This window comes from Ovis aries, chromosome 20 (assembly GCF_016772045.2).
Source record: "Ovis aries strain OAR_USU_Benz2616 breed Rambouillet chromosome 20, ARS-UI_Ramb_v3.0, whole genome shotgun sequence".
Lineage (NCBI taxonomy): Eukaryota > Metazoa > Chordata > Mammalia > Artiodactyla > Bovidae > Ovis > Ovis aries.
The window spans coordinates 15948241-15968178 of NC_056073.1; the positions used below are offsets into that span (position 1 = coordinate 15948241).

Genomic DNA, 19938 nt, shown 5'->3' on the forward strand with positions numbered 1-19938 from the left:
ACATCCTTCACTTCACAGAGAAGGCGCATCAGACACACCTCTCTGCACCTGCGCTCACACGTCCGGCCTCTCTTCCCAGTCCGATGGACGCAGAGTCCCTTCCCCACTTCTCCACCTGTCAGCTCCCCCGCTTGGTTTCTAGCTGTCACCTCCCTTTGCCCAACCAAGTACTGCATATCCACAGCCACCCCTTTCTCTTCTGCACCCCCCTCGTATCCTGTGCTAATGGCTCATTCCCATCTGTAGACGTGCCTCAACATTACCCCTATTCAAACAAAATAAGACAAAAATTCCTCCTTGACCCCACAGTCAGAGGCCACCTGTGACTTTCTGGGGCCTACTTTTGCCTTCATGGGTTATAAGATAAATATTGATAATTGAATAGTAAATAATTAAGTATTAAATGTGCTATTTGGAGACTTCTCCGGTGGTCCAGTGGTTGGGAGTCCGCCTGCCAATGCAGAGGACGCGGGTTTGATCCCTGGTCCAAGAACTAATATCCCACATGCTCCTGAGACCATGCTCCCTGGAGCCTGCGCTCTTCAACAAGAGAAGCCACCACAGTGAGAAGCCCATGAACCATAAATGGAGAGTAGGCCCTGCTTGCCACAGCTAGAAAATGCCTGTGTGGAGCAACGAAGACCCAGCACAGCCATAGATAAATAGAAATTTAAAACATGAAAGTGCTATTGTATCATTCATTGGTGAAAAGAGGAATACAACCCAGTTCCAGTCCAGACTGCATTACATTATTTTTGAAAGAAATTAAAACAGTGAAATTAAAAATATTGTGGGCCCTAGACATGGTGCCCACTAGATCCAACAGTCCTGCCAGTTACTGCTCCCCTCCAGCCGCTGTCCTCACCTTGGCCCCCTCTTCCCCTAGAGGAAGGTGTTATTTTCTGAAAATGGCACAGCATCGGGTCTGGTCTCGCATGTTCTTCACATCATGGGGAAGAGCCTCTTTCTCCCTCGCTTCAACCTGGATGGGACTTTGCTATACTCAACAAAGAGAATGGGCAGAAGTGACACTATGTGACTCCTAAGGCTGGGTCATCAAAGGCAGCAGGGTTCATGCCTGGCTCTCCCCCAGGTCTTGTCCTCAGAACGCAGCCATCATGTTGTGGGGAGGCCCAGGGCTTCCGGGTGACGGCCAGCGTCAGCCACCGGACGCGTGGGGAAAGGGGGCCAGTGAACCTGCTGATGCCTCCAGCCCTGGCCTTCCAGCAGCCCAGCTGATACCACACAGGGCAGACTGTGTCCTCACAGAACACTGATCGAACTGTCATGAAGCCGTGACGTGTTGGGCATTTTTGAAGGCAGCAGCAGATAACTGAACCTGTTTCACACCCCCTTCTTCTATAATTTTGGCTGCACCGGTCTTAGTTGCAGCACATGGGTGCTTTAGTTGCAGCATGTGAAATCTAGCTCCCTGACCAGGGATTGAACCTGGGCCCCCTGCGTGGGGAGCTCAGAAACTTAGCCACTGGACCACCAGGAAAGTCCCTCCTCTTCATTTATTCTCTTCTCAACTTACTCCAACTGGGTGCTCATCCCCGTCACTCCATGGAGAAGGCTTTACGATGACCAACTTTCCTTGCAGATTCAGCACCACTTCCCAAGTTCTTTCTTCAAACACTTTAGGGTTCAAGGACTCACGTGGAGCCTGGTTCCACTCCAGCCTCGCTGATTGCTCATCTCCTTTGCCAGCACCTCCTCCTTTTAAACAAATCTCTCCGTGCTTGGGCTTCCCAGGCTTGTCCTCAGGACTGTGCTCCTCTCTACTCATATGTGCTCCCCAGATGAGCTCATTCACCCTGGACATCACACACCATTTGTAGCTTCCAGATTTAGGACCCCAGCTGCCTACCAAACATCTCCACTCAGATTGCACACTTACCAAGGCCAAAGCCAACATACTGATGGCCTTCCTAAATCCCTGCTCAACCCCTCTCCACCTCAGTCATGGCATCACCGTTTATCCAGTTGCTTAGACTAAAATCAAGGAGACATCCTGGAGTCCTCTTTTTCTCTTAGATCTCCCTTCAGCCTGCGAGGAGGTCTTTCTGTCAGCTCTACCTCCAAACTTATTCTTAGTATAACAATTTCCCATCCCCTCCGTCCCTGCAGCTCTGTCCAGGCAACGTCCTCTCGCTGGTCCACTGCAGCAGGCTCTGCCCCACCCTTCCCATCACCCCTTCCTTTCAGTCCATACCAAGCAGCCAGAGGAGGGTATTCTAAGGCGTAAATCAGATCCTATCACTGTCCTGCTTCAAACTCTCCCGTGGCTTCCCACTGACACTCAGGATAAAAGCCACACTCCTTCCCACAGCCATGATCTGTCCCACCCACTTCTTCACGTTGCTCTGCCCTTGTCCTCAGACACTTCACACTCGCTGGCCCTTAGCATTGACCGGTCCTGCTGCTTGGACTGCCCTTCCGCAGACTCTCATACAGCTGCCTCCTTCCTGATAGTTTCCTCTCCTCAGAGACAACTTTCCTAATCTCATCTCAAGTAACAGTGAAAGTATCAGTCGCTCAGTCGTGTCTGACTCTTTGCGACCCCATGGACTGTAGCCTGCCCGGCTCCTCCATCTATGGAATTCACCAGGCAAGAATACTGGAGTAGGGGATCTTCCCAACTCGGGGATGGAACCCAGGTCTCCTGCACTGCAGGCAGATTCTTTGCCGTCTGAGCCACTATTAGTGGCTTTCGTCCCAAGTAACCACTCAAGTAATTTTGTCGCTACCCTACTTTAGTTGCTGCCTAGTGCTTAACTGCATACCTATGAAATGATCTTATTATTTTTCCCCCCATATCATGTCTTCTCCACTAGAGTCTAAGATCCCAGAGAAGAGGGGCTTCACCGTACACCGTGCAGAATTTCCAAAGCCTAGAACAGTGCTTGGCACGAACAAGGAATTCTTGGCACAAACAAGCCTTCTTGAGCAATTGAGCAAAGCGCTTGGCACGTGGTCAGAGTTGAATTCATGTGAGCTATTACTTCATAATTTTACAAGACAACTGCCCTTGATTCTTTGGAGTGTCTGGGTTAGCAGATATATGTTGATGTGAAAAGACAAGGTGATTTTAGCACTGAAGAGGCCTCCAGTGATTTCCAACCCTGTCCCCATCTCAGAACATCTGAAGACAACATATGCCATCACTGTGGCTGTGTGAAGATGGTGACACCCCTATCCACCTCTTCACATTTGTCGGTATTTAGGCAATGTTGAGGAGTAATTAAAGGATGATACTTGCGCTCAAGAGACCGTATGAATGAAATAGAACTTGATTTAGCCTCTGGCTGAGGAATATGAAATTCAATGGGCTTTTCATGTGGGTCAGTTGCCCATGACCTGCCCTTAAATACCGCTGAGCTGTTGGGATATAAATATATCGTTTTAAAGAGGATTAGGACTCCACAGACAATGATAGCTCGAAGTAAGCAACAATAGTAAGGCTTTAAGGAGGGCAGGGTTAGGAATTGAGCAGGGATTTGCAAAGAGAACTCTGGGGATCCCAGGCATTCAGCCCTAAGCCTGGCTCCAGGGTTATGGAAATGCCTGTGAGCAACAAACCAGAGTGCAGAGCCCGAGACAGGCCTGGCCTGCAGCCGCACAGCTGTCACTGCACCAGGCTTCCTGTGACCCTGTAGGCTCCCCCTGACTGGAGCCTAAACTCTCCTGTGGCTACAGTAGACAGTCAGGACCAATGTCAGCCTTGAGACCACAGGGATCCAGCTGTGGGTTATGGTTCTGGCCTTTATTCACACACATTTACATCTTTTATTCCTTATTTCCCTCCATCTCTTTATTTCTAACCCTTAGGGGAAAGGAGTAGTATACTTTGCTAATCTGCAAGGGGACATAAATCTGGATTTTAGGTTTGAAAAGGCAACGGCACCCTACTCCAGTACTCTTGCCTGGAAAGTCCCATGGACGGAGGAGCCTGGTGGGCTGCAGTCCATTGGGTCGCTAAGAGTCGGACACAACTGACTTCACTTTCACTTTCCATTTTCATGCACTGGAGGAAATAGCAACCCACTCCAGTGTTCTTGCCTGGAGAATCCCAGCCTGGTGGGCTGCTGTCTATGGGGTCGCACAGAGTCAGACACGACTCGAGCGACTTCGCAGCAGCAGCAGCAGTCTGCCGTTAATATGTGGGCATTCCAGTACATATTTCCAGACTTTATTTTTAAAACATCTTTAAAAAAAAATTCCTTCTGGCTGCACTGAGTCCTGGTCACTGCGTGCGGGATTCTCACTGCCGTGGAGATGGGCTCTGGGGCCTGTGTGCTCAGCAGTTGCGGTGTATGGGGCTTAATTGTTCTGTGGGATGTGCAATCTTCCTGGACCAGGGAGCGAACTCATGTCTCCTGCATTGCCAGGTGGATTCTCAACTGCTGGACCACCAGGGAAGTCTCATCCTAGCCTTTAAAAATTAGGTTCTGAGGCGGCTGTCTCTGTCATTACTAACTGGAACTTATCAGTTTCACCTTTTTCACCTGTTTTATCTGTAAACTGAAATGGCAACTGAGTGGGCAAGTCAAACTTGATTTTCTCTTCCATAAAATGGGGATAATAAGAGTAACTACTTTATTGAGTTGTTACAAAGATTAAATAAGACAGTATCTGTAAAAATAGAATGTATGGGGATAGAATGCTTTGTAGAATGTATGGGGGTTATTATAATGAGCATGCTACATGTTTTCTCATCTAAATTAAACTTTGCAACCACTGTAAGGTATTATGCTCATCTTGGAGATATTCTGAAGTCCGTTCCTGCTGGTTTTTAAACTGTACAGCACACGAGCATCTGGAGTACACTGTTCTGCCACCTGGTAACAACTGTCAACTGAGCAAAACGCACAATCTACAAGTGAGAGTTATGTTTCATTTGCTGAACAAAACTGAGGACTTGGGCTCAGGACACAGCATCTCAGATAACTCTGAGAGGCTGCTCTGAAGAGGCAAGGGGGAGGGCCAGGATATATAGGTGTTTTTGCAACAAAGACTAGGTATTCAGAACATCAAAACATTACTATAAAAGGTATTTAGAGTTAACGAATTTAGCATTTTTCTAAGTATGGGAAGATGCAAGAGTCTGGGCTCACTGAAATCCTTTCTTTGCTATCTGGAGCCAGTATCCTGTGCTTCTCATCCTGTGTCTCCTCAGGGTGCACAGTTGGAGTGGCTGTAATGTGATGGCTTGATGGCTGTGACATTCTTTGTTCACTGATATGGCAGGCAGTATTTCTCATTTACATACCTGATACTTATTGAATGTCTTATTATCTGCCTGGTACTGTGGTACTGTGTGAGTGGCTTTGTTATCTGATTTAATGCGCCAACCTTCCTAAGTAGATTTCCTACATTTTACTGAGTAAATTGAGGCTCTGACAGGGTTAAACGTCTCGCCTAACTTTCTATCAGTTCAGTTCAGTTCTGTCACTCAGTCATGTCCAACTCTTTGCGACCCCATGAATCGCAGCACGCCAGGCCTCCTTGTCCATCACCAACTCACGGAGTTCACTCAAACTCACGTCCATTGAGTCGGTGATGCCATCCAGCCATCTCATCCTCTGTCATCCCCTTCTCCTCCTGCCTCTAATCCCTCCCAGCATCAGTCTTTTCCAATGAGTCAACTCTTCGCATGAGGTGGCCAAAGTACTGGAGTTTCAGCTTTAGCACCATTCCTTCCAAAGAACACCCAGGACCTATCTCCTTTAGAATGGACTGGTTGGATCTCCTTGGAGTCCAAGGGACTCTCAAGAGTCTTCTCCAACACCACAGTTAAAAAGCATCAATTCTTCGGCGCTCAGCTTTCTTCATAGTCCGACTCTCACATCCATACATGACCACTGGAAAAACCATAGCCTTGACTAGATGGACCTTAGTCGGCAAAGTAATGTCTCTGCTTTTGAATGTGCTATCTAGGTTGGTCATAACTTTTCTTCCAAGGAGTAAGCGTCTTTTAATTTCATGGCTACAGTCACCATCTGCAGTGATTTTGGAGCCGCCCAAAATAAAGTCTGATACTGTTTCCCCATCTATTTCCCATGAAGTGATGAGACCAGATGCCATGATCTTGGTTTTCTGAATGTTGAGCTTTAAGCTAACTTTTTCACTCTCCTTTTTCATCAGGAGGCTTTTTAGTTCCTCTTCACTTTCTGCCATAAGGGTGGTGTCATCTGCATATATGAGGTTATTGATATTTCTCCTGGCAATCTTGATTCCAGCTTGTGCTTCTTCCAGCCCAGCATTTCTCATGATGTACTCTGCATAGAAGTTAAATAAGCAGGGTGACAATATACAGCCTTGACGTACTCCTTTTCCTATTTGGAACCAGTCTGTTGTTCCATGTCCAGTTCTAACTGTTGCTTCCTGACCTGCATAATAGGTTTCTCAAGAGGCAGGTCAAGTGGTCTGGTATTCCCATCTCTTTTAGAATTTTCCACAGTTGATTGTGATCCACACAGTCAAAGGCTTTGGCATAGTCAATAAAGCAGAAATAGATGTTTTTCTGGAACTGTTTTGCTTTTTTGATGATCCCGTGGATGTTGGCAATTTAATCTCTGGTTCCTCTGCCTTTTCTAAAACCAGCTTAAATATCTGGAAGTTCATGGTTCACGTATTGCTGAAGCCTGGCTTGGAGAATATTGAGCATTTCTTTACTAGTGTGTGACATGAGTGCAATTGTGCAGTGGTTTGAGCATTCTTTGCTATTGCCTTTCTTTGGGATTGAAATGAAAACTGACCTTTTCCAGTCCTGTGGCCACTGCTGAGTTTTCCAAATTTGCTGGCATATTGAGTGCAGCACTTTCACAGCATCATCTTTTAGGATTTGAAATAGCTCAACTGGAATTCTATCACCTCCACTAGCTTTGATCATGTGATCCTTTCTAAGGCCCATTTGACTTCACATTCCAGGATGTCCGGCTCTAGGTGAGTGATCACACCATCATGATTATCTTGGTCGTTAAGATCTTTTTTGTACAGTTCTTCTGTGTATTCTTGCCACTTCTTCTTAATATCTTCTGCTTCTGTTAGGTCCATACCATTTCTGTCCTTTATCGAGCCCATCTTTGCATGAAATGTTCCCTTGGTATCTCTAATTTTCTTGAAGAGATCTCTAGTCTTTCCCATTCTGTTGTTTTCCTCTATTTCTTTGCACGGATCGCTGAGGAAGGCTTTCTTATCTCTTCTTGCTATTCTTTGGAACTCTGCATTCAGATGCTTATATCTTTCCTTTTCTCCTTTGCTTTTCACTTGTCTTCTTTTCACAGCTATTTGTAAGGTCTTCCCAGACAGCCATTTTGCTTTTTTGCATTTCTTTTCCATGGGGATGGTCTTGATCCCTTGTCTCCTGTACAATGTCATGAACCTCTGTCCATAGTTCATCAGGCACTCTATCAGATCTAGTCCCTTAAATCTATTTCTCACTTCCACTGTATAATCATAAGGGATTTGATTTAGGTCATACCTGAATGGTCTAGTGGTTTTCCCTACTTTCTTCAATGTAAGTCTGAATTTGGCAATAAGGAGTTCATGATCTGAGCCATAGTCAGCTCCTGGTCTTGTTTTTGCTGACTGTATAGAGCTTCTTCATCTTTGGCTGCAAAGAATATAATCAATCTGATTTCAGTGTTGACCATCTGGTGATGTCCGTGTAGTCTTGTGTTGTTGGAACAGGGTGTTTACTATGACCAGTGTGTTCTCTTGGCAAAACTCTATTAGCCTTTGCCCTGCTTCATTCCGTATTCCAAGGCCAAATTTGCTTTTTACCCCAGGTGTTTCTTGACTTCCTACTTGAAGTCCCCTATAATGAAAATGACATCTTTTTTGGGTGTTAGTTCTAAAAGGTCTTGTAGGTCTTCACAGAACTGTTCAACTTCAGCTTCTTCAGCGTTACTGGTTGGGGCATAGACTTGGATTACTGTGATACTGAAGGTTTGCCTTGGAAACAGAGATCATCCTGTCGTTTTTGAGACTGCATCCAAATATTGCATTTGGACTCTTTTGTTGACCATGATGGCTACTCCATTTTTTCTAAGGCATTCCTGCCTGCAGTAGTAGATATAATGGTCATCTGAGTTAAATTCACCCATTCCAGTCCATTTTAGTTCGCTGATTCCTAGAATGTCGATGTTCACTCTTGCCATCTCCTGTTTGACCACTTCCAATTTGCCTTGATTCATGGACCTAACATTCCAGGTTCCTATACCAGTTAGTGGGTTTCAACTCTTATCTGCCTCAGGCCTTTTAGGCTCCAGAGTCCATACTTTACTTGGCTACTCATAAATGTTGTAGTAAAGCTAATTTAATAATACAGTTTAAGGAAGGAGGAATGGTAGCTGACAAACAGAAATGTGAAGAAAATAGACTGAATTAAAACCACTGCTTTACGTGTTTACTGTGGCATATCTAAGTGGCCAAAGGACATATTAAGTAATTCTCTTTGAAATCAAAACTACCAGGTGCTGAACAAGTTTAATCTGTAGAGTCTACCAATAGTTTAAGACAGACCTTAACACTATTTTATATAATATAAAAAAAACTATACTTCAGATCAGAGAAAGCAACGCTGAATTCAGGCCTTCACTTCAATAAAAGACCACCTTAATTCATACCTGCCTTCTGGTCCATCCTGACAGGTCTATGCTTCTCACTACCTCTCATCACCACCACGAACAGAGAGTGAGACTTGGACATTAATTCTAATTTTCGGACTGTGCATTTTACTCAGGGGACCCAATTTAAAAGAAAAAACAAAACTTTCTCAGTCTGAGAATAAACAAGTTACCTAGTTTACATCAAGTAGGCTTCAAATATGCCAATTACTTATGTCAAGGAAATACCACTAATTTTAGTTGTGTGTGTAGTTTATCTCTGTATTTATCTTAAAATGAGATTTTAATATGTAACGTGAAGAGCTAAGTAATCTGGTTTAACAGGCTACTTTAGTCTGAAAACAGTTGGAAATGGAAGTATACCTTTAAAGGAGAGCCACCAGAGGCGAGGGTGCACGCCACCCTACTATAATTATGTGACTGATAGTCTGTAATAAAAGCACCAAAAAGGGTGAGATGTGGGTCTGTATTTATTTTTAAAGAATCTTTTTATAGTGAAAATGAGCCACAATGGCTGCTTTGTTATGTATATTTACTATTATATTGCTTCTATTTCATTGATTAGTTCTTAATCCTGAGGCTTATCCCTGCGGTAATCATGCTTTATACATTTGTGAATGACAGTCCACAACTGAGGTGAAAACAGAATGAGGTCTTGGTAGACACGGCTGTAATTCTTTTCAAGTTAATGACAGTAATGTAAGTCTGATACGTAAGCAGTGTGCATTCAGAACACTCACACCTGATAGCAGGTCAGGCAAAGAGAAAAGGGACTCCAGTTTAAGGGGGGAAAACTGAGAAGTCAAACTACCCCAAAGATGAGAAGGAAACCACAAGACAAGCACCCAATTCTTCTGTAAAAAGGAAACGAACCAGTCCCTTGGGGTTGATACACCAATAGTCTCAACCCACTGTCATCCTGCCTCTTTCAGAGCTCTTTACTGCTATCTAATTTCATGGAAAAGTAGACATTTCCAAACAAAAAGAGTGCTATTCACCAAAAGAAAGAGGTCTTATCAGCATGGAACTTAATAAGGAAAAGTATTTATTTGTGCCTTGCACAATGTTTGAAAGCCATTATTGCTATCCAATTTTTGGTATTTACTACAGTACTGGGTGCAAACCTAACAAAAGAAAAGCTTACTGAATAAATGAATTACAGGATGAAGGAACCAATATTCAGTGATTTCTCGAGAGCTCAAATTCCATTACAGTGACCCTTCCAGGCAGCCCCAGAGGGGTTCAGCGCAAGCCACAAACATGCTCGATCTGATGCAAAGTACATCCATTTTTAAGAATGTAATGCTCACATGAGGCAAAACTTGGAGGTCACCATCCCAAACTATCATATGCCAGCCTACACTAGGTAAGTACCAAAACTCAAACTGCTCAATGTTTAATTAACCAAAGGTTCCTTTTCGGTCCCTCAAAAGAAAAAAAATGTGTGTGAGGAGTATGTGGAACACTCATTTTTAGATGAATGAAAAGACAGAAATCACAATGAGTACAAACTAATAACAACAGTAGAATAATAAAATGTCAATTTCCCTGTTTTGGCACAGAGTGGTCCAAATGGTTTGCTCGTATTTGTTAAAATCAGAACTGAAATACATGAGGCTTACAAAAGAACAGATAAAGTGGCTCTTGTACAACAGGCCAGTGTATCGTAAAGTTCTGACCCCTGCGTTACACTGATCAGGCTATGTGGCCTCAGGAGCGCAGTCGGGTAGACCTGAAATAGTTCTCACTGGAGGGTCCCTCCACTTGACATGTTCACTCCACATCCTGGCACAAGTGGTCACTGTGGGACTTTACGACTTGCTGTCTCCTTTTCCTCTGGTGTTGTTTCCCAAATTGGCTTCTTGATGTGTTCTGGTAACTGTTCTAATCTTGTCTAGAGAGAAAAACAAAATTATAGTATAATGCACTTAACTGAACTCTTTAGCCACAAACTGAATGTATTCATTCTCTTCCCTCAAGGCCTCTGACCTTTTTCTTTTACCCCCTCATTTTGTTGCAGGACTTTGAAACAAAGAGAAGGAAACTCAATGGCAGATAAACGCTCACATACATAATCTGCTGCTCCTCAGTGATCTCCAGGGACCACCAATCAATGTGGAACCTGTGTTGAGACAACTGCTGAGAGGAAGGGAGGCATCAGAAGTTGCTCTGGGAGGATGTGGGCTGCAGTCTGCTGAGCTGCCCCCACCGCTCTGGGGGTGCGGCGGGGGTGGGGTGGGCAGAGAGCCCAACCACTGGGACAAGTCTCCCTCCAGGTCCTCCCCTCCACCGGGGCAGCTGGAATCAGGTGGCAATGTATCCACACAACAATACAGATCTCCCTGCAACTGAGAGAGAAATTCAAGCCATACCTTTGTAACTTCCATGGCAACTCCTTCAGGTAAGTTTCGCTGAATATATTCCAAGTAGACATCTGCTGTACTTCCAGTGAGATGTTCTAACTAAAATTTCAAACATGAAATTGGTTCATGCTATGCTGTTAAAGTAGAAATTTTAAGTTTTTTTTTTTTTTTGGGGGGGGTAAAATCAGCAGTCATTTCTTTATCGGTGAAATTTTCAGAATCCCAATTTAATAGGAAAAAAGTATAGATCCTCTGGTTGAACTGGGGAAACATTACTCCCAAATGACTTAATGTCAGGGCTCCATGAAACCCAGATGGCAAACATGGTATCAACACAGCACAAGAATGTCACAAAACAACTCACAAGGAAACAAAAAACTAAATTATAAGACAGTGTAAGATTTTCTGTATGCTCTGTGGCGAGGTGAATAAAATTGTGGATTTTTCTTTTTCATTTAAGGGTAGGGCAATGTCTTAATACAATGCCTGGTACAGAGCTTCTCACATAAAAGATGCACAAGCACTTGTTTTAATAACATTTAACAATCATTTATTGTGTGACAAAATAGTCTAAGTGCTTTAGATAAACATCTCATTCAATCCTCACATTAACCTTGAGAAATGAGCCCCATTATTATTTCCAATTTAAAGATGAAGGACTTAAGCAAGGCACAGGTCACACAGCCAGCAAATGCTAGTGCTTGGACCTGGCTGTCTGACCCCAGAACCCATGCTTTTCTCAACCACGGGACTGTGCTGACCTGGGTGGCTGCACAAATGAATGATAATCAATGAATGAAAAACCTTAATGTTGGCTATCATGGTTGTGGAGAATTCAGTGAGGATGAGAAAAGAATTATTAGAGTTGTGTGAAAACTTAGCTAGAGTTTCTGAAATATAAGCAAAAGTATTCCAACGCTAGCTTAGTGTATAAAAATCAGTCAACACGGACTTCACTGACTGTCCAGTGGTTAAGAATCTGCCTTCCAACACAGGGGATGTGGGTTCGATCCTTGTCACTAAGGTCCCATATGCCACAGGGCAACTAAGACCACGCTGCAACTAGAGAGAAGCCTGAGCACCACAATGAAAGGTCCTGCATGCTGCAACTAAGACCTGTCACAGCCAAATAATTAAAAAAAAAAAATTGCCTGCAGTTGCTTATTAAAAATACTAGTCAACATAATGTGTACTCCTGAGTTAAAGTCTGAACTACTCTGAAAAGGGTTTCCTTGGTGGCTCAGACAATAAAGAATCTGCCTGCAATGCAGGAGACCTAGGTTCAATCCCTCAGTTGGGAAGATCCCCTGGAGAAGGGCATGGCAACCCACTCCAGTATTCTTGCCTAGAGAAACCCATGGACAGAGGAGCCAGGGAGGCTACAAGTCCATAGGATCACAAAGAGTTGGACACAACTGAGTGACTAAGCAAACACACTCTGAAAGATGGCTTTACTTGAATATTTTTCTATCACGTTTCTTCCATAAACACAAAAACCACTCATCTTCTCTATAACTACTGGACATGGACTGACTGAAAGGAAGCCCACAGGCAAAGTTAAAGGAAAGTTATGATGTGCTCATGTAAAATTTGGGACATTAAAAAAAAAAGCCTGACTATCTGAAATAAACTCACCTCTAAACATCTGTAAAGTGTTCTCATTTCATACTGAACTCTGTGCTTCTTGAAAATATGCACTGATTTGAGAAGAGTAAATCGTTCTATTTTCCTTGGAGGTTCATGTCTGGAAAATTAATGGGCAAAGCAATACACTTAAGTGATGTTAAAACCTGAGTCACTGCTATCAAAGCATGATTCCACAATCTTGTAGGTCAGGCTCATGCTCAATTACAGGCATTAACTATCATTTACAAACTTCCATTTGTTAAGATTGTCATCTCTAACAACTGCTGCCATAAAGCTCAGACCAAAATAAACCCACAGACAGCAACAGGAACATTTGCCACAGACCCCAAAAACAAGCCTTGGCATGCAAGTGCTCGCGTGCACACACGGGCCTCTAGCTTTCACACCGTTAAGGACCTGCACAGACCAAATGTATGAGCTGGGGGAGCAGCGCCGTGTGTTGGACACAGCTGTGGTATCTGCTGTGTGCATGACAGACACATTGGTAAACTGTAGTCTGTTACGGGAAACGTGCACGCTCCTTCAGTTTTGTTAGAAGGCAAGGCTGGCAAAGCTCCAAATGGGCCTCGTCCAGCATCAGAGAGCAGATGACAAGACAAAGGAGGTAGTTACACTTGACTCTGCAGAGACTTCAAGGCCGTATGAGGCTCACTCTGCTCACGCATCAAAGTACTGGGTTGTGATGTTTCTTAAGGCAGTTTTGAAACAATGGATATAACAGCAAAGATCATCAAATCCAACAGGTCTGAAAAACTGCGTGTTCACCTAATCCACCTCCCTGCCCCATGGAGATTCCAGACACACAGGCTTCTTGGGACTCCTATGTCTATGCCATTTCTAGAGAAAGGATTCCTTCATTTTCCTTGTTCCCTCATTCTAGTATTTTAAAATTCTGGCAGACAGGAAGGAATGATTCTGCTTAGAATAACAAACCTCAACTCTCTCCATCATGAGTTTCTGTCCCATTTTAAGAGTTCAGACCTAGCTGGGACTGGCACCATTTTCCTGACTGTGTTATAGCTGCTAACAGGTCAGATTAAGAAATATCATACTTACACTTTAATAGAGATACCAAGTTCTTTAGCAGCAAGCACTGCAAAATATTCGTAACTGTCCAATACAGCCTTATCATGGCCTTTTACTAAAACTGACAGGCGCTTATATAATGTGTCCGGTTCATCAGAAATGGTTATCTGCAATTTTAAAATCCAGGAGAAAAGCTTCACTCATGGTTCCTCCAATATTTATACTGGAAAATTTAAAATACTATCCTCAACTGCACAACTTCACAGTTTACTAGTAAGTGGGGAGAAAAACGCATCTTTAAATATCTATATATGACTACATTCAGACTCTAGAATGACCCTTAAGAATCAGTTATAATACAGTTTGAATCAAAAGGATTTTCAAGCAACCTACAAAATCACCAATGGAACTCTTTAGCTTAAGTTACTGAACCCAAAATAAACAACAGGAAAGGACTTAGGGGTTTGTTAATAAAACTAGCCTGATCAGAAGAACTGGACTGAGAATTAAACTCTCCCATTTCAAGCTGAATGACAACAGGCAAGTCATACACTAACCTCATTGCACTTTAGTTTTCTTATATATAAATAGGACAATACCTGTGCTATAGTTCATGGCATTTCTGCTGGGAACAAATAAGAAAGCACAGATTTAAGTGCTTATAAATTATAAACATCATTAAACAAAAGCGAGCTATTGCTACTCATGTTCTTTTTATTAGGTTGTCCATGTTCATTTTACCTGCCCTAATTAAAATGACTGTACATTTAACTTCTACCTCTTCTATCTTAACACTTAAAGATCTTAGAAATAATGGGTTTGACATCTCTGACTTTCTTCCAAGAGGTAAATTACCCTCGCTTCATTCATCCATCAAACCAATAATTTATATTACTAATCCGATGTTTCAGAGTTAAATCACTTTGCCCCTGAAAGTAGATCTACTTATTCACCAGGAAACTAGATACTCACTGGCAAGTACCCCCAAATATGGTTGTTGGAAGAACAGAAAATACTCACATACTATCCTTAAGTGAAGGGACAACAGAGGGGGGAATATGGCCCTAAGATCTGTAATGACCAGTCTCTATAGGGTTTTAAAGATATGTTGAATCTGCTACAAATACTAAAAATCAAAAGATTTCACATAAATATTGGAATTTCATTTCGTGTGGAAAATGTAGACAATATGACATCACTAGGTCTGGTTTTCCACATAACCCAAGTGGCTACAGCAAGTAGCAGCTGTCTTGCTTAAAAAGGGCACAGCCTGCCACTGTGGCCACCCCGTCACCTTTCCATACAGGCCTGGCTCATGCAGGCATCTGGAGACTCGGCATTTATATATGCTACTAAGTGAAAACACTGAACCAGCAGTCTATCAGATATATCACAATTCCAGTTTGGTGTGTGCGGTGTACATAGATGATTATATATAGAGGTCTAGAAGGATTCATGCCAAACTGTTAAAGGGGATTATTTTTGATGGATGGGACTGCAAGCGTTTGGTTTAGAACTTGTAAGGATTTTATAAAAAAACTACAAATAACCAAAACACTGGGTTGATGGGAACCATGACTTTCAATTAAAGGAAACAAGGTTACACGGCTGCTCCTGGATTGCTTGTGATAATGCTCACTGTGAACAATGAAGCATTGTCCAGGCCCAGACTTACTGTCTTAAAATGAAAATAAAGACTTGAAGGCCACACACACACAAAATGCTTCTATACTATAATACCAAGTATTCAGCATCGCTGATTATGACAACTCTGCACAGTGTACTGAGCTAAAAGTAAAAGACTGCTCATTCCCACAGTTATCTGGGGTAAATAATTTGTTCAATTAGCTCTTACCTTGACAGCCTGAAAGCGACCCTAAGCACTCAGGGACATCAGAGAATACTTTCCTCAGGCTCACTGTGCGCCTGCCAGTATTCTAGAACACATGTTTTTATTCATAAAGTCTTTGGGAAACAGCCTCAAATGAAATAAGGAGGAAAATTTATCGCTAATGTAGCTTCTTATGCCAAGAAATAGGGAGTGCATACCGTAGGCTTGGTCAAATCCTTGGGGACATCAACGTGTAGGTTTGAAAACTGTACCCACTTCATACTGGTGCTGCTATGTGTGGAAACAAAGAGAAATCTAAGTAAAACAGCATAAGAGTCTATTTTCTTATCAATTTAGCAAATCCAATTATATACTTACAGAAGAAAGCCATCGTTTTTGGCTATACTGCTCCTAGAACTGCTTACAGAAAAATTCCTTGAACCCTTAAAAGAAAGGGAGATGTGTATTAGAATTGAAGTCAATTTCCAAACCAGTCATTGTTTCCATTAAAACCCAAAAGAATGCTTCAAACAACAGGTTTTCTCTTTATTTTAGATGAAGATATTGGGGTAACTGGGGCTTCCCAAATAGCGTAATGCAAAGAGTCCACCTGCCAATGCAGGAGATCCTTGGGTCGGGAAAATCCCCTGGAAAAGGAAATAACAACCCACTTAAATATTCTTGCCTGGAAAATCCCATGGACAGAGGAGTCTGGCGGCCTACAGTTCATGAGGTGACAAAAGAGACACGACATAGGAACTAAACAAACAAAACAAACAATTAGGGTAACTAAACTGTCAAATTAGGCTTCATTAAGAAAAAAAATAGATGACAATAGTTGATAACAGAGCTGATAATCAAAAAGGACTCTCAAAATACCACAGGCTATATCTTTTAAAGCTCAGGAGCAGGAATTTTTTAAAAACAAGCAATTCTCAAGTGAATAGCTATGAATTACATATGTGGATATTAAGGAAGAAAACATGTGACTTCATTTGACCATTATTTTTTACAGACTAAATGTATTTCAATATAATACATATTTTACTTAAATATTTTTGAGCATTAAGAAAAAATGTCTTTATAATTTATTGGGCTGGAATAAGAATTCTAACAGAGAAGCCTGGTAGGCTGCAGTCCATGGGGTCACTAAGAGTTGGATATGACTGAGCGACTTCACTTTCACTTTTCACTTTCACGCACTGGAGAAGGAATGGCAACCCACTGCAGTGTTCTTGCCTGGAGAATCCCAGGGACGGGGGAGCCTGGTGGGCTGCTGTCTATGGGGTCACACAGAGTCAGACACGACTGAATGACTTAGCATCTTAGCATCAAGAATTCTAAAGTACTCTTGAAGCTTTCATCCTTTTCCAGCATATTTATTTCTTGCTTTGGCTGGGATAACTAGCTTATAAGTAACTAGCTATAACAACTAGCTTATAAATAAACTGAAATACACATTGGAATTTACACCCATCTTCTATCACTACTGTGCCTCATACTGCAACAATCCAGCCTTCCCAAATCCTTTATTATCAGCTCCCCCTGGTGGAACAAAACTTCCGGTTGTAGGACATCTTATCTTACTGTATGTAACACATAATCTGACACTTGCCTTTTTTTTTCCCCTAAGCTTTCCTGAGATTTAAAAGTGCAACCTGAGAAACTGGAAGCTTAACAGATCCTTAAAAACACTTCAAAGTTGAGAATACCAGTTTAGTACAAACAAAATTAAAACAATGGAGGGTCACCTAAGTTGTTAAGAATGCCTATTTGTAGCTGTCTTTACCGAACAAGGAGGCAAATCAAAACTTTCATAGTCTCCCTTGGATAAAGGGGGAAAAACAAAACAGGAAATCAAGCACAATACCACAAGCTGGTAAGAGGTACAGGCCTTTCTGCACACATACTCACAGAGAAAACTGCCTCCCATGTCTGTGGGCCAATAAGCCCACAATCCAGTTGTGCTGAAGGACCACAGGTCTAAGGAATATGACACTTCTGTTCTTAAAATCTCAAGCCTAAACTGCTATTACATCCACAAATGAACCTTAAGAAGTTCTTACCTTTTCTTTCCTTTCTGTTTCTGAGGGAGTGGAGACTCTGCTCTGAGTAAATGTGTCTTAAAAATAATTCAAAATTTCAACCTCTAACGCTACCTGACTTAAGGACAGTGGTTCTCAAAGTGTGGTCTAAGAACCTCTGAGGGACTTCTGAGACACTTTGAGAGGCAGCTCCCGAGGCTAAACTTATTTTTTATAATAACAGTAAGATGGTATTTTCAACTTTTCCACTCTAGTCTCGCACCAAAGTACAGTGAAGTTTTCCAGAGACTGTATGACCTCTGACATAGTAAGAGACTGCAGAAGCAGCTAGAGAAGCTGTTTTCTACTAAGCCAGACATTAAAGAGGTTTGCAAAAACATAAAACATGCCACTCCTCTCTCTCAATTTGTTTTGGAAAACCTAGTTGCTTTTCATAAAATTGCTAATTATGTTAACATATAATGAGTTTTAGTATTTTTAATTAAGGATTTTTAAGATTCTAGGTTGTATTTTCTAATAAGCTAAAAAATCGATAGCTTAAAAAACACAAAACTCAAAGCTCTTTGGAGTCCTTAACTATTTAAAAAAAGAAAACACTTTCTATTGTATGGGGTGTAGCCGATTAACAATGTTGTGACAGTTCAGGTAACACTGAAGGGACGCAGCTATATACATTAGGAGAGAATGTATCCATTCTCCTGAAGAGTAGAGGAGCGCTGAAGCCAAATAAGAACCGCTGCTTGAATTTTTTGCTTTTTCTCCAAAAAACCCAGCAGAGGATACTTAGCCCACTCCTCTGACTTCAGCGACTGTCATTTGAGTCTCAGAAACCTGGGTATCAGGAAGGTATCTCAATCTGATTCCGTGAGAAGCGTCTAAACTCTCAAGCTACCAAATTTTCGCGAGGTGTAGCTTCCCGACTTCTCTGAGCCTATTTCGCAAACGTGAAAGGCGGGGTCTGCAACATTTGTTGTCCAATATCCTTTCCACTTCTGATAGTCTACTCTTCTTCTCGTTCCTGTCTTTGCCCTGACTCATTAACTTCTGTTTTATCCTGAGAGAATTAGAGATAAAATCAGCCCTTTTCTCGCCACCTTCTTCCAAACAGCGGGTCAAGGTGCGAAATAAATATCGCGGAAGATGGGAAGAATGACAAGTGGCAATCAGACGTAATGGTAACTGTCCCTGTTAGGCCGCCTAATCCGCGTAGCGCGCTCCTTACCTGCCAGAGACGCCGGCCCAGGGCCCCAAACACAGCTCGCGCCGCCATCTTGCCGTTCCTGCTCCCCCGGATTGCCTCCGGGGTCACAGAAGCGTCCTCTGACCATAGAGTTCCGCAGAAGGAGAGAGTGTATCCTTGTGTTCCGGCACAGGAACAACCATAGAGACGTGGTTCCACGCTCTCTTAGAGTGAACACAGCCGGCTTCCTTCAGGTCCTAACCTGGCCCGTCCGCCTTTTTATAGCTTCAGCTTGTATCTAGGTAGTTAGCGACTTCCGTCAGCGCTTTCCTCTTGAAATCATTTGTGCTTTGCAGTTCCTGTTTTGTTGGAGGTAAACATAACCACACGCTTGGAACAAATATAACTAATGTATTGACAGTGGTTATCTCTGAGTTGATGGTTGATTGATAGTTGATTTTTCTATTATAACGGAGCAAAGTGCCTGTGGCTCGCAAAAAAAACCCAGACTGACAGTGGGAGTTTGCAGGGAGTAAGGATTTATTGCAGAGCGCCAGGCAAGGGAGCATGAGCCAAGCCTCAGATCCACTCCATGTTTGTCTTTGAGTTAGGGTTTTCTTGTCTGTTTGTTTTTTAAAATAACCAAGAGGCTAGGTTTAATCGTCTTTTGAGTCATAGTTTTGAGAGTCAGAATGTCTCTGGTTTAGGATTCAGGTGGTCCACGATTTGGGGTCTGATACTCACCTTGCCCTGGAGAAACAATCTGCGTTTGTAACTTAGAGGTGAGAGTTGTAACAGCGATAGCCTTGGCAGGCTGCCCAGTGTCCTTTTCAGAATCAAGCTCCCTCTTTCAGTTGTGACATTCAAAGTTGGCTGGTCCCTCTTAGCCAGTGGAGTTTTCCTAGAGCTCTCCAACTCTTGCTGCTTCTAAAGCATCAGTCTCTCTTCTGGGATGGCTCCTCAACCTGCCTCTGCTGCCTTGAACAAGCTGAGTGAAGGTTCTGCAGCAGCTGATGATGGTGACATTACAGCCTGCAAACAACATTTCCCTATGTTACCTAACTGGATCCTCACAAGATGACGTACATTTTACCCGAATTTAATAAGTGAGGAAACTGAGGCTCAGAGATGAAATGACTCAGAGTCATGTGGTGAATTAGTTACAGCTGAACCAATAACCAGCTTCAACATCCTAGTTCAATGCCTTTCCCAC

General features: G+C 42.7%; 1 protein-coding gene across 10 annotated transcripts; it reads right to left on the reverse strand.

Annotated features, from left to right (window-relative positions):
• Positions 1-9661: 9661 nt before the first annotated feature.
• MRPS10 (mitochondrial ribosomal protein S10) lies at positions 9662-19025 on the reverse strand. Of its 10 annotated transcripts, none has more exons than XM_042237290.2 (8): positions 18768-19025; positions 16186-16259; positions 15879-15943; positions 15719-15788; positions 13700-13836; positions 12632-12740; positions 11006-11095; positions 9662-10527 (listed from the first exon to the last, which is right to left on the reverse strand). In XM_042237290.2, the coding sequence occupies exons 1-8, from the start codon at positions 18871-18873 to the stop codon at positions 10432-10434; spliced, it is 747 nt and encodes a 248-aa protein (XP_042093224.1). In that variant the 5' UTR covers positions 18874-19025; the 3' UTR covers positions 9662-10431. The 10 variants fall into 10 exon arrangements, with proteins under 10 accessions (XP_042093224.1, XP_042093223.1, XP_060259618.1 ...); XM_042237289.2 differs by having other exon boundaries at positions 15719-15791; XM_060403635.1 differs by having other exon boundaries at positions 9662-11095.
• Between the last annotated feature and the right edge of the window lie 913 nt (positions 19026-19938).